Source organism: Danio aesculapii, chromosome 13 (genome assembly GCF_903798145.1).
Source record: "Danio aesculapii chromosome 13, fDanAes4.1, whole genome shotgun sequence".
NCBI lineage: Eukaryota > Metazoa > Chordata > Actinopteri > Cypriniformes > Danionidae > Danio > Danio aesculapii.
Window position 1 is genome coordinate 2291649 of NC_079447.1, and position 15078 is coordinate 2306726.

At 34.3% G+C, this 15078-nt stretch overlaps 2 protein-coding genes across 2 annotated transcripts in view; one reads left to right on the forward strand and one right to left on the reverse strand.

The window, feature by feature from the left end:
• Positions 1-1638: 1638 nt before the first annotated feature.
• Positions 1639-5850, reverse strand: dnajc12 (DnaJ (Hsp40) homolog, subfamily C, member 12). Its single transcript, XM_056470968.1, has 5 exons — positions 5749-5850; positions 5307-5385; positions 2622-2761; positions 2354-2474; positions 1639-1822 (listed from the first exon to the last, which is right to left on the reverse strand). Exons 1-5 carry the CDS (start codon positions 5824-5826, stop codon positions 1740-1742), a joined length of 501 nt encoding a protein of 166 aa, XP_056326943.1. The 5' UTR covers positions 5827-5850; the 3' UTR covers positions 1639-1739.
• A 2677-nt stretch (positions 5851-8527) lies between these two features.
• sirt1 (sirtuin 1) overlaps positions 8528-15078 on the forward strand; it is a 31509-nt gene continuing 24958 nt past the window's right edge. Inside the window, exons 1-3 of the mRNA XM_056471066.1 lie at positions 8528-8802; positions 11221-11337; positions 13087-13325. Coding sequence (XP_056327041.1) covers positions 8559-8802; positions 11221-11337; positions 13087-13325 — 600 coding nt within the window. The 5' untranslated portion in view covers positions 8528-8558. The remainder of the gene's footprint in view (positions 8803-11220; positions 11338-13086; positions 13326-15078) is intronic.

Sequence of the window (15078 nt, forward strand, 5' to 3'; positions counted from 1 at the left end):
AACTGTCACTATAACTACTGCAAACCACTGAGCCACCATGCCGCCTCTTCTGCTATCAATTAGGTTTTATTGATATGCAAAATTAACGGGAAAATAAACAGTTATTGTTCTTCAAATTAAACTAAATTTGCTAATGAATGTAAATCTTTACATTGTACATATTGGAGGAGATTGAAGGGAATGTTGGAAGCAACTCAAATTAAACACCTTAATAATACTGCTTTTTTTTGTCAGAATAAGGTAAATAAAAAAATTCACAAGCTCAACCTGTGTGTCATTGATTAGCAGCTTTTGGAGAGCAGGTGTTTTTTTTGCCAAAGTTAATCAGCATTTCTTTAGTTTTTGACACATTCAGGTCAAGTTTCATTTTATTACACCATGAGATAAAATCATGCAGGACTGGACCATATTCCTGGTCTGAGTGAGAAAGCATCATCTGCATATTTAACCAAGTGCCTATTTTCCTGTGTCTGACAATCATTTCTATATAATATAAAAAGAACAGGAGAAAGTACACAGCCTTGTGGAGAGCCTATAGAAATATTAATGATGTCTGATAGTGCCCTATTTACTCTCTTTGTTTCCTACATATTAAAAAATTCATAATCCATAAGACTATACTGTGGTTAAAATTAAACTGAGTGATAAGTTTCTCCCCTAAAATAATAGGTTGCAAACCTTTAAACTCTAATAGGTTCTCTAAACCTTTAGAGAATACATTCAGTTTTAATAATATAAAATTATAATAAAAGCAATGCAACAGTCACTACGATAATTTCCTATTGCACAAGAGACTTTAATTTAGCGAATAACAATAAAATACAATGCAAAAGATGACAAACAACACTAATACTAATACTTTACCTCATACATTTTCGCAAACATGTATCTACCACATACAGAAATCATATCATATGCACGGACAATAAATAAAAACATCAATACAATGTTGACATTTTTACAAGATCATGGCTTATATAGTTACTTTAAGTATAATTAATTAAACGTTATATATATATATATATATATTCGGTCTCACCGTGGCGCAGTGGGTAGGACAATCGGCTCACAGCAAGAACGTCGCTGGTTCGATCCTCGGCTGGGTCAGTTGGCGTTTCTGTGTGGAGTTTGCATGTTCTCCCCGTGTTGGCATGCGTTTCCTCCGGGTCCTCTGGTTTTCCCCACAGTCAAAACACATGCGCTATAGGGGAATTTAAGAAACTGAATTGTCCGTGGTGTATGGGTGTTTCCCAGTGATGGATTGTAGCTGAAAGGGCATCCACTGCGTAAAACATGTGGTGGATAAGTTGGCGGTTCATTCCACTGTGGCGACCCCAGATTAATAAAGGGACTAAGCCGAAAAGAGAATTAATGAATATATATTCTCTTAAAACATTACTGTGAGAAAAAATTAATTACAAAATATTAAATATATTACAGTTACATGTGATAAAGTAACTATGCGTACTCTAGGAGTGTCTTGTTAAAATGAATTTAGTAGGAATTATTATAATATTTTACTTCCAGAATAAGCCATGTTTTACTTACACTTGACAAAACTCCTGATATTTAAGGCATCACATCTGAATATGACATTTCAACATATATTAGCGAACAAATAAATGCACAAAGTCGATGTTCTGTGATCAACGTTGAACGTTTAACAAGCAATACTTGACTCTGCATTCAGTTACACATGACCAGGCCACCCAAAAAAATGAACAACAGAACATATTAAATCATATTTCATAGTTTCTGAACTTCTGCAAAAGGCCAGTAGGAGCTTCACCAGCCCATCGAAACCTCTGGTGCCAATAATCACCTGTCAAAACACAAACATTAGGGAATTAAAGTGGAGCTATTATGCAGAGATCACTTTAATAAGGGGTTTAAACACAGTTGTGTGTCAGCAGTGTGTGAATATATCCAGCTTCTAATAGTCTGCTGAAACACTTTGATTGACATGTTCCCTTTGAACGTGTCATCAGAGGGGGAAAGCCCCGCCCACTAGTGACTATTTCTCCCTCATTCGCATAAACAGCCCTGAGTGAGAAGCAGCCGTCTGTCATTAGTTTTGAATCTGCCGTTATGCTGACACACAGGCATTTTTAGCTCCACCCTCTTTTGAAAGAAAGCAGTCTCATTTGAATTTAAAGCGACAGTCACCAAAGCACCACAATTAGCATCAAAGCCTAAAAGGGTCAGTTTCAGAGAGTTATAAACATTATTAATTTCAGCTGAAACTTCACACACACACACAACATTAGACATTTATTTTACAAGGGGCAGAATAGGTGAACATTAAGAAATGAAACAAATCAATAACATCTCAGATTAAACACAAGTCTCCTACTTGACGACAGTGATGCTTCAGATGGTTTCTCCTGCACCGTGTTTTCATTCTCTGATGGATTTAAATCTTCTGCAGCTTCAAGCATCGGCTCCTTCTTGGCCTTCACAGCCCAGTGCATTGACTGAAAGAACATTATTTGTCAATGCAATTTTTTTGATCCATGACAGGATGCAATGCTATCTTTCTTGCATTTGTTTATTATTACACGGCTCTCTGGAATACTTGATTCTGATTGGTCAATCGTGGCACTTTATAGTCACTCACTTACTGTTTTCACAGAGTCGCTGAGTGCTCGCCATTCACTGAAAGGGATTTTAATTTGACTTCTGAGCCACAGATCATAACTCTTTCTCTTCTTCTCATCTGTGAGAACTTCTTTGGCTTCCTGTAGCTTCTGGAACTGCTCCACTGCAAGATTAAAATCATCAAACAAGAGTTCATCATATTCACAATCATCTGATGACATTTTTAAAGATTCCATTTACTTACAATTTATTTGATGTGGTCACCCAAATTAAATGTTTTATCTCATAACTATACGTGTATATATATATATATATATATATATATATATATATATATATATATATATATATATATAATATATATATATATATATATATATATATATACACACACACAAACACACACAGTTGAAGTCAGAATTATTCGCCCCCCCTTTGATTTTTTTTTTTATTCTTTTTTAAATATTGCCCAAATGATGTTTAATAGAGCAAGGAAATTTTCACAGTATGTCTGATAATATTTTTTCTTCTGGAGAAGGTCGTATTTGTTTTATTTCGGCTAGAATAAAAGCAGTTTAAAAATTTTTAAAAACCATTTTAAGGTCAATATTATTAGCCCCTTTAAGTTATATATTTTTTTCGATTAGTCTACAGAACAAACCATCATTATACAAATACTTGCCTAATTACCCTAACCTGCCTAGTTAACCTAATTAACCTAGTTAAACCTTTAAATGTCACTTTAAGCTGTATAGAAGTGTCTTGAAGAATATCTAGTCTAATATTATTTACTGACATCATGACAAAGAAAATAAATCAGTTATTAGAGATGAGTTATTAAAACTATTATGATTAGAAATGTGTTGAACAAAAATCTTCTCTCCGTTAAACAGAAATTGGGGAAAGAAATAAACAGGGGGGAGGCTAATAATTCTGACTTCAACTGTATATTTACACACACCGGCCACTTTATTAGGTACACCTTACTAGCACCGGGTTGGACCCCCTTTTGCCTTCAGCACTGCCTTAATCCTTCGTGGCGTAGATTCAACAAGGTACTGGAAATATTCCTCACAGATTTTGCTCCATATTGACATGATAGCATCACAGCTTTTGTCAGCTGCAAATCCATGATGCCAATCTCCCGTTCCACCACATGCCAAAGGTGCTCTATTGGATTGAGAACTGGTGACTGTGGAGGCCATTTGAGTACAGTGAACTCATTGTCATGTTCAAGAAACCAGTCTGAGATGATTGGAGCTTTATGACATGGTGCGTTATCCTGCTGGAAGTAGCCATCAGAAGATGGAGACACTGTGCTCATAAAGGGATGGACATGGTCAGCAACAATACTCAGGTAGGCTGTGACGTTGACACGATGTTCAATTGGTACTAATGGACCCAAAGTGTGCCAAGAAACTATCCGCCAAACCATTACACCACCACCACCAGCCTGAACCGTTGATACAAGGCAGGATGGATCCATGCTTTCATGTTGTTGATGCCAAATTCTGACCCGACCATCCGAATGTGGCAGCAGAATGCCACCATGCCACATTTAAAGTCACTTAAATCCCCTTTCTTCTCCATTCTGATGCTCACTTTGAACTGCAGCAGATCGTCTTGACCATGTCTACATGCATTGTGTTGCTGCCATGTGAATGGCTGATTAGAAAGAGCAATTGGACAGGTGTACCTAGTAAAGTGGCCGGTGAGTGTATATAGTTATACAGTACATATTCAAAATAGATTTTTTATATATATATTTTTTCAAATATTTCCAAAATGATGTTGAACAGATTCAGGAATTTTTCACAGTATTTCTGATAATATTTTGTTCTTCTGGAGAAAGTCTTATTCGTTTTATTTCAGCTAGAATAAAAGCAGTTTTTGATTTTTTTAAAGCCATTTTAAGGTCAATATTATTAGCCCCCTTAAGCAATATTAGTATTGGATTGTTTACAGAACAAACTGTTATACAATGACTTGCCTAATTACCCTAACTTTACCCTAATTAACCTAGTTAAGCCTTTAAATGTCACTTTAAGCTGTATAGAAGTGTCTTGAAGAATATCTAGTCTATTATCTAATATTATGTGCTGTCATCATGGCAAAGAGAAAATAAATCAGTTATTTAAACTATTATGTTCTTTCCGTTAAAAAGAAATTGGGGGGAAAATATATAAAAATTCTAATTTAGAGAGATAATTTAGCTTGTTTTGTAGTAAAATTACTTAATTTTGATTTATTTCTGACAACAGAACTGTATTTTTTTTAAATGTCTAGTAAACGCACTTCTTGATTTAAGAATTTTTAGAAATTTGGACTAAGAAAAGTACGAAAATAATTGTTTGCAGAGCAGAAAACGAGTACAGTAATATAATACAAACACAACATGTGGAAAAATAAAGAAAAGAAAAAAAAAACAAGCCAATCACATTTTTAAATTCAAGTGTAAATAGTAGCAAATTAAGAATATATAAGAGAATAGATGAGCAAATAGTAACAAATTATAGCGAAAATAGATGTAAAGCTTTAAAATAATGTACTTTTTTCATGTAATTAAAATCAGTCTATGCCTCAAATGCACAAGGACCATACAAACACTTTCTGTTTCAATTTATTTTTGTCTGACAAAAAAAAAACATTTATACAAGACACACTGGCTTAAAAATAATCATTTTAATAAGGTTTGATAAGGTTTGTACCTGCTTTGGGATTCTCTGGATGTTTGTCAGGATGGCAGGCCAGAGCTTTCACTTTAAACTCATTGACAATCTGTTCAGTCTGTGAGAGATGATCATAAACGTTTGTGACACGAATAATTTACTTAAACAATGATGTTAAACTTCTGAATGAATAATTAAACTTTTGAATGTGTATTATCAACTATTATAAGCAGCATGGCGCCTGGTGTCCGTTTCCAAAGCAACAGGCTGCAGTTTTCATCTACAAGTGTATAACGACAGTATTATTTCGTATTAACACATCCTTTCACATCACTCGCAACGCTTTTCTTTAAACGATATTTACATTTTGCGAGTGTAACACCAAAACTCATGCGCTTTGATTGTCCTTATTCAATCTGCCTAAGGAACACACACACTCCTCAAAATAAGTCTCGTGAGTTCCTGTAAGTTGTGTGTTTACCGTAGAAAGTTCATCACAGCCCAGCAGCCCATAATAATCCTCTAGATCCTCTTTTCTGCAGTTCAGGATCGCCTCCATGCCTCCTACCCTCGACGGCACTACTTTACCGTAAAACGTCTAAAACGCCTGTTTCTGTTAGAGTGCTCAGTTCATCTAACACGTATGCGGGCTATTATTTTGCGCTTTACGGTAATTTAAACCATTTAAATGCCCTCCGTGACTCAAACGCTCTGAGTCATACGCCTGTCAAACGACTAATGCTTATACTATTTATTAAATTACGCAATTTATTGGTTTTATTAACGTCTATTACTACCCTAACCCTAAACCCAACCCTCACAGTAATGTAAAAACAGTAATTATACCGAGTATTAATCATGTTATTTATTAAATTATTCATCACAATGTATTTTATTAACGTCAACACCTACTTCAACCCTCACAGTAATGTAAAAACAGTAATTATACCGAGTATTAATCATGGTATTTATTAAATTATTCATCACAATGGATTTTATTAACGTCAACACCTACTTCAACCCTCACAGTAATGTAAAAACAGTAATTATACAGAGTATTAATCATGTTATTTATTAAATTATTCATTAAAATGTATTTTATTAACGTCTACCCCTACAACAACCCTCACAGTAAAGTAAAAACAGTAATTATACCGAGTATTAATCATGTTATTTATTAAATTATTCATTAAAAAAGGTATTTTATTAACGTCTACCCCTCAAACAACCCTCACAGTAATGTAAAAACAGTAATTATACTGAGTATTAATGTTATTTATTAAATTACCTATTAAAAAAATGTATTTTATTAACGTCTACCCCTACAACAACCCTCACAGTAAAGTAAAAACAGTAATTATACCGAGTATTATTCATGTTGTTTATTAAATTATTCATTAAAAAAGGTATTTTATTAACGTCTACCCTTCAAACAATCCTCACAGTAATGTAAAAACAGTAATTATACAGAGTATTATTCATGTTATTTATTAAATTACCCATTAAAATGTATTTTATTAACGTCTACTCTTACCACAACCCTCAGAGTAATGTAAAAACAGTAATTATACAGAGAATTATTCATGTTATTTATTAAATTACCCTATAAAAATATATTTTATTAACATTTACCTCCAACAACAGTAATTATACCAATTAAACAGTAATTATAGCCAGTATTATTCAAATGATTTATCAAATTTCAGACTGTTTCATGTTTTCTGTGCTTTTTTGATTTGTGATTGGTCTGAAAGATTTAATATAATTTAAAGTCATTTATAAAATGGGAAAAGTTTGGTTTACATTGAGCCCCTTTTTGGTATGTATATGATGTTTTCCTAATACATAAACACACGAAGAATATGTGGTCCTTTACAATTCAAGTTCTCATTATCAGAATAAAACAATATATCCAATAAACAAATTTCTATCTGACATTTCATTTTTTGTTAATAAACAATTGCAAATCTTTCCAAAATATTCTCCAGTAAATGCAATGGAAAGAAAGAAGCTAATTCTCATTTTTTATTATGAACAATGCAAAAATATACCATACACTACAGTATAAAGAAGAAAATGAAAAAGATGCAAAAATAAATAACAAAAAAAAAGGAGGATGTTTCCCTTTTTTATTGAATACAAGAATAATAACATCACTGCATTGAAGAGAAAATACAATAACAAAAGTTAGGACAGAGAGAGAGAAAAAACCTTTACAAACCATCAATCATTAAGAACAGGGGTGCCCAAACGTTTTATTATAAAGAAAACCAAAAACCAGAGTTGATTGAAGGTGGTGGGCCGAAGTTAAATAAACCAAAGTATTACATTAAAGTTGCCATGGTAATGTCCTAATTTAATAATATTTTAAAAATAAATTGAAAAAATACTGTAATCGTATTAATAATTGTATATTTTTTACACTTTATAATGAACTTCTTACAATAAAAACAAGCAATCCCCTTTATTACACAATGGTGTTCGATGCTGAATACATTGAATACACTTGATTTGCTCATCGAGGATCCTTACATCTAATTCGTGCACAGTATTTAATTGAAACATTTCATTTGATTTGCTTTTTTTGTATGTTAACAATTAAATAAACAACAAAAGGTTACATTAGAATAAAATATGACGAGCTCTGTTGAAGGCATTGGCTCCAACCTTTTCATCATTCTCCCTCTCTACTCAGATGGGATGGCGGGCCAAATCAAAGGTTACCAGGGGCCAACTTTAACCCACGGGCCCCAGTTTGGGCATCTCTGATTAAGAAAAAGATTATCAAAACTTCTTCTTATTATTATTATCATTGTTATTAATAGGTTTGAGAGACTTAACAATGAACAAAATTTCAACAAGGAATACATTAAATCTAGGTATTGTCTATAGGAACTTGTTTTTGTTTATAAAAAATTACAAGATGCTCTATCCCATTTATTATTATTTTAAAAATGTTATTTGTATTTGTATTTATTTTGCTAAAAAGAACATTTACAAAGATACACTTTGAGCAAGAGACAAAAGGGTTACATAAATAAATCCTATTAAATTATACAAGTTTAAAAGATTTACACCAAGAAAGAGTTTTACATGCAGTAGCTATAATTATTAGCGTCTTAAGTTTACATATAAATCAAAATCCTTTCTTACATTTATGGATGTAAAATTGAGTCAGAAAAAAAGTAGCTGTCTCCCATTTAACTTCACCGTCCATTAGCTCGTGACGTCACGGCACGGCATTACCGGAAGGTCCTCCCGCGCTCCTCCTCCATTCACTCCCTGGTGAAGATGGCGGACGGCGAAAATAAACGGGCCGAATCCGCCGAGCCGGACGAGCCGCTACCGAAGAGACCCCGGCTTCTGGAACCGTCCGGTGATTCGGAGCACAGCGCTGCCGCCGGTGCCGGTATGTTGGAGGAGAAACCGGCGCGGATGGACGAGTCACGGCAGGCCTTATCGATCAACAACAACAACAACAACAACAGACCGACTGAACCCGGGCAGCCCGCCGACCCGGAGCCCGAGATCTCCGGTAACGTTACCGCGTATTCCTCATCCGTTTTCCCGTTATTTTATCACGGTTATTATAGCATGCTTTCATTTCTACAGCTAAGCTAACGGTCAGACCTCTGCTTGTTCACTCAGTTAACTCTGTTTTTACATGATGTTTGAATGATTTAACTTATTTATAACAACAACTTTTTAAACAATTATTATTATTATTATTATTATTATTATTATTATTATTACATTATTTACTACATTTTAAACTGTTATTTACATCATGTATTTGTTTGTATGTCTAATTCGATTAACAGTAATAAGGATATGAGCTAATATAGTTGTTTAATTGTTTATAAATTATTTTATAAAAATAATAATTATTGTTAAAAATATTATTTATTAAAATTACTACATTTTACTTTATATATATATATATATATATATATATATATATATATATATATATATATATGAGCAATTCCATGCAAATGTCAACCTTGCCATGAAAAAAAAAAGTTTTCACCAAAATAGCAAACCATTTCTGTGTTTTTGTTTTTAGTGTAGGCTTGTATTTTACATTGCTTTAAATATACTCAAAAATGTCTTTGTCAGTGTTTTTAAACAATTTTATTTGATTTACTAAAGTCACTCAAGTGGCAATTTCACATCCGTCACATCCATAACGGAGCTTTTCCTCATAAATGCAAAAATGTAAAATCAAATAAAATCAATCATGTTTGTTCTATAGTGATCCAACATTATCCTTATGATAACTATGTTGTGTACTGTAAACTTGCAGCTGTTTTTTGTCACATCCATAATGCATGTTTATTTTCCTCATTTAAAATATAAAACATGTTTACAGATTGATATGTATATATATATATATGTGTATATATATGTATGTATGTATGTATGTAAGTATGTAAATATATAGATAGATAGATAGATAGATAGATGTTTGTATACATTCTATTAATTATAATAAGGATATGAGCTAAAATTTTAGTTATTTAATTAATTTTTTGATAAAATAATAATATGCATTATAATTATTAATCAATAAAATACTACATTTAATAAAACATTACTTATTTCATATATATTTGTATATAATATTTAATTAATAATAATACAAAGAATGTGAGTAGTTTATTTAATTGTTGATAAATTATTATTAATAATAATAATAATAATAAACGTGTATTATTATTTAATTAATGACTACGTTTTCAAATGTTATTTTTTAATATATGTTTGTATATATTAATCAATTAATAATAAGGATATTAGCTAAAATTATAGTTTATTAATTGTTTATTAATTAATTAAAATATGTCATGTTATGTGTATTTATATAGTGCATTTATTGTGTATGGTCTCTCCACACCACCACCAGTGTGCAGCATCCACTTGGATGATGCGACGGCAGCCGAACATTGGCGCCAGTGCGCTCACCACACACCAGCTGTGGCCAAAATAATAATTATTATCATGTCAGACCTTTGTCACTGCTGTGATATGTCATGTCAACTCCATACATTTCATACTATTCTCATTGTACATTATATTTATTCATCTTAATTGGTGAAATGTATTAATAATACTTTTATTTCTACTAATTATATACAGTTTTATGTAAAATACTGATTATTGAAGCTGTAAGTCCTGCACAGATTCGTGATATTTTCCTGCATATCATTCACAGAGTTGTAATTGCCTTGCACAATTAATTTAAATATATGTTTTTTTCATAAATATAATAATATATAAATATATTATATAATAATTTTAAGTGAAACTATTATTATTCACAACAAAAATGCACATTTTAACCATCTAATCCAGTTTAATACAGGCCAGTTGTGTTGTATTTGTATAATAGTAAAACTATTAAAACTGAATGTATTAAAGTATTAAAATATCATGGTTTTGATTTGCACAGTTAACTGAAAATTAAAAATATACTTCAAATATTTGTTTAAATATATGCATAGTTCTGGTTAGTTTCGTATAAAACAATTATTATGCAGTAAAAATTGTACTAAACGATTATATTATTGTGTTATTAATTGTATTATAAAAATTGCTTGTATTAGGGCGACACAGTGGCTCTGTGGTTAGCACTGTCGCCTTACAGCAAGAAGGTTGCTGGTTCGAGTCCCAGCTGGGCCACATGGCATTTCTATGTGGAGTTTGCATGTTCTCCCTGTGTTGGTGTGGGTTTTCTCCGGGTGCTTCGGTTTCCCCCACAGTCCAAACACATGCGCTATAGGGGACTTGATGAACTAAATTGGCCATTGAAGATGAGTGTGTGTGTATGGGTTTCCCAGTACTGGGTTGCGGCTGGAAGGACATCCGCTGTGTAAAACACATGCTGGATAAGTTGGTTGTTCATTCCGCTGTGTATTATAGTATTAAAATGCAATGTTTTTGTTTTGCACAGAGTTAACTGATGAAGGCGTTCATCCCAATGGTTTTACATCCCCTGATCTTCTTCGTGACGATGATGACTGCTCATCACGTGCCAGCTCTAGCGACTGGACGCCTCAGCCACAGATTGGTTAGTTTGCTTCATTTTAACCTCAGCCATCATTAGAAGCAAAAAGGGCTTAATCGCAATCATCTTTAGGTATATGAATTACATACACTACCTGAAAAAAGCCTTGTTGCTGATCTCAGTTGTAAGAGCAACAAATAATAACTTGACTTCTAGTTGATCATTTGGAAAAGTGTCAGAAGGTGGATTTTTCCCATGAATCATCTGTTGAACTGCATCTCAATCATCACCAATACTGCAGAAGACCTACTGGAACCTGCATGGAGCCAAGATTCTGACAGAAATAAGTAAAGTTTGCGGAAGGAGAAATCATGGTTTGGGGTTCTATTCAGTATGGGGGCGTGTGAGAGATCTGCAGAGTGGATGATCAACATCAACAGCCTGAGGTATCAAGACATTTGTGCTGCCCATTACATTACAAACCACAGGAGAGGGACAATTCTCCAGCAGGATAGCGCTCCTTCTCATACTTCAGCCTCCACATCAAAGCTCCTGAAAGCAAAGAAGGTCAAGCTGCTGCAGGATTGGCCAGCCCAGTCACCAGACATGAACATTATTGAGCATGTCTGGGTTAAGATGAAGGAAGAGGCGTTGAATATGAACACAAAGACTCTTGATGAACTCTGGGAGTCCTGCAAGAAGGCTTTCTTTGCCATTCCAGATGACTTTATTAATCAGTGATTTGAGTCATTGCAGAGATGTATGGATGCAGTCCTCCAAGCTCATGATGGAGTCAGACACAATCTTCATTCTGTTTCCACTGCAGCATGAGCACATATTCTATACTGGACATTATTGAAGGTTCAGTGACTTTAGTCTAAGCAGAGTCAGACCTTACTGTCCTTAAGAAATCATTCAAAATCAAGGCATGATCATATTTTATTTTGGTAAAATAATATCACGATCTCGATTCGACCCTACACACAATCTTAATTAAACTTTTTCTACGATTCAGCCAATTATATTTTCAAGGTCAGGAGAGAAGGCAGTCGCACAAGTCTTCACAGCTTCACTATTTATAAGGTATAATTCACCAAAAATGTCATTTCTGTCTTCATGTAATGATGTAATCGCGGCCGCGTAATCCCGCATGAGCTGACGCACTGTTTGTTTACTTCCGAGAACGTGCGCGTGCTCATCTATGACGCCTACTTTAGTGAACAGAAGCTGCATAGTCTGTGAATAACAGGTAATAAAGTTGTAAATGACGTTCAGTTTGTTGCACAGAGCGATCGTTTGAGGGCCGTGTGGGAGGTTTGATTTGCATGTGTGTGTTTTTTTTTCTCACAGTGACTGCAGCAATGAGCCGCATTAGGAAGTGAAAGTGAAACCTGTGCGCACATCATTTAAATGATCATATGGCATTTTAGAGTTATGATTACGACAAGCATTTGATATGTTTTTTTCTTTCATAGTGAGCACAAAGTGTCGAGCGTGAAAATAAATGTTTACTGTGTCAGTATAACAACCCTAGCCTAAATATAAGCCTAATAATCGTAATCTAGAGGCCTTTGCCTTTCAAATAAGACACTTCTGATACTAAATGATGGACTAGAAGTCAAGTTATTATCTGTTGTTTCTAAAACTTAAATAGGCGACTAGACTTTTGTCAGGTACATTGCTCTCAACATTCATCTTCTTAAATTATTAAATTACTTGTTAAACTCAAGAAGAATCCGCTAAACCAAAACACACCACTATTGTTAAAAAATGTTCCTCAGTTTAGTAAATTACACCGTGTTTTTCTTCTAGGGTCCTATCGGTTCATTCAGCAGCACATCATGAGAGGAACTGATCCCAGAGCCATTCTGAAAGATTTGCTTCCTGAAACGGTGCTTCCTCCAGACCTGGACGACATGACGCTGTGGCAGATCATCATCAACATCTCTGAGCCGCCCAAACGAAAGAAACGCAAAGACATCAACACGTTAGAGGACGTGGTGCGGCTCCTGAACGAGAGGAAGAAGGTCCTGGTGCTCACCGGTGCTGGGGTACGTTTCTCACTTTCACACTGGCTGAAGTCTCATGATATCATTCTTTTTTGCGTGCAGAATAACTGCTGAAGCTTTTATCGGGATATACTGTAGTGGTGTAAACGGATCCCAAATCTCACCATTCATATCACATTGTGGTTTTTGGGTCACGGATCGGACCATTTTTCAGATCAGCAAAGAAAGGAGGAGACAGATATAATTTGCTTTCCATTTATTATAAAAACAGTACTGCAAGTAGCTTTTGGTTTTAACAAACAGAATTTAGAACCTGTCATTTTAATAAAAACAAAATTAAGAAATAACCAGCTGAATAAATAAAGTAAAATACTCAATACTGTGAACAATTATCTATGCATAATGTATAAATAACATTATAATCTGGTACAACACATCATATTTATTTTCAATGAATGATCCAATAGTTCACTCATAAGACTTTAGCTTAGTCCGAAACCGCCTACTATGTAGGTACTGCATTTGAATTTAAACATACTACTTGGCTGTTAGAAAAGAGCATTCTATACAGTATGAATGTAAGAAGTATGAATGGAATTCGGACGTACTACATCCGCCATTTTGTCATAGTCACGTGACCTATCTGCGTCAGTTGCATCACTTCACTCCCATTCATGAATTCTCTCGTGGGGCATCATGGGATAGCGCAGCGTGCCTGCGATGCGCCCTTCAGAATCTTGCCGGAAGTAGTAAGTCATCCGGGTACTTCTCGCATACTGATTTTCGAATTCTATGAATTTGAACGTACTACTCGGCTTTAGCGTACTGTATAGTATGGAAGGATGCAGTTTTGGACGCAGCCTTCGTGTTTCATTACTAGATATATCATTTTTGATCAATTATTCAGTGACGTATTTTTGATGGTTGTTTGTCGCCACCTATTGGTAAAATAATGTAATCGCTACAACTTTCAACAGCGTCAAGTTGCATTAAACTGATTTTAATCTTCACCATAAGTTCTCCCGGTACTTCTGTCTTATTTGAGTGGTTGTGACTTACTGAAAAGTGTAATAACTAAATCTCTCTTTTGGGGCTGCACGATTAATCGAAAAAAGATCACGATCTCTACTCGCGATCTTAATTCAGCTTTTTCTATGATTCAGCCAATTGTATTTTCAAGGTCAGGAGAGAAGGCAGTCACACAAGTCTTCACAGCAACATTGACACCTTCAAATGGCATTAAAAGTGTCACATGCTGTGTTTATAAGGTATAATTCACCCAAAAATGTCATTTCTGTCTTCATGTAATGATGTAATCGCGGCTGCGAAATCACACGTGAGCTGACGCACTGTTTGTTTACTTCCGAGAACGTGCATGTGCCCGTCTATGACGGCTACTTTAGTGAAAAGAAGCTGCATAGTCTGTGAATAACAAGTAATAAAGTTGTAAATGACGTTCAGTTTGTTGCACAGAGCGATCGTTTGAGGGCCGTGCGGGAGGTTTGATTTGCATGTGTGTGTTTTTTATCACAGTGACTGCAGAAATGAGCCGCACTCGAAAGTGAAAGTGAAACCTGTGCGCACATCCTTTAAATGATCATATCGCGTTCTACAGTTATGATTACGACAAGCATTTGATATGTTTTTTCTTTCATAGCCAGCACAAAGTGTTGTGCGTGAAAATAAATGTTTACTGTGTCAGTATAACAACCCAAGCCTATATATAATGTTGAATATACTGCAAGAAGGAGTCTGATAATGACAAAATCCTAATTTTACCAGTGAAAGCAAATGG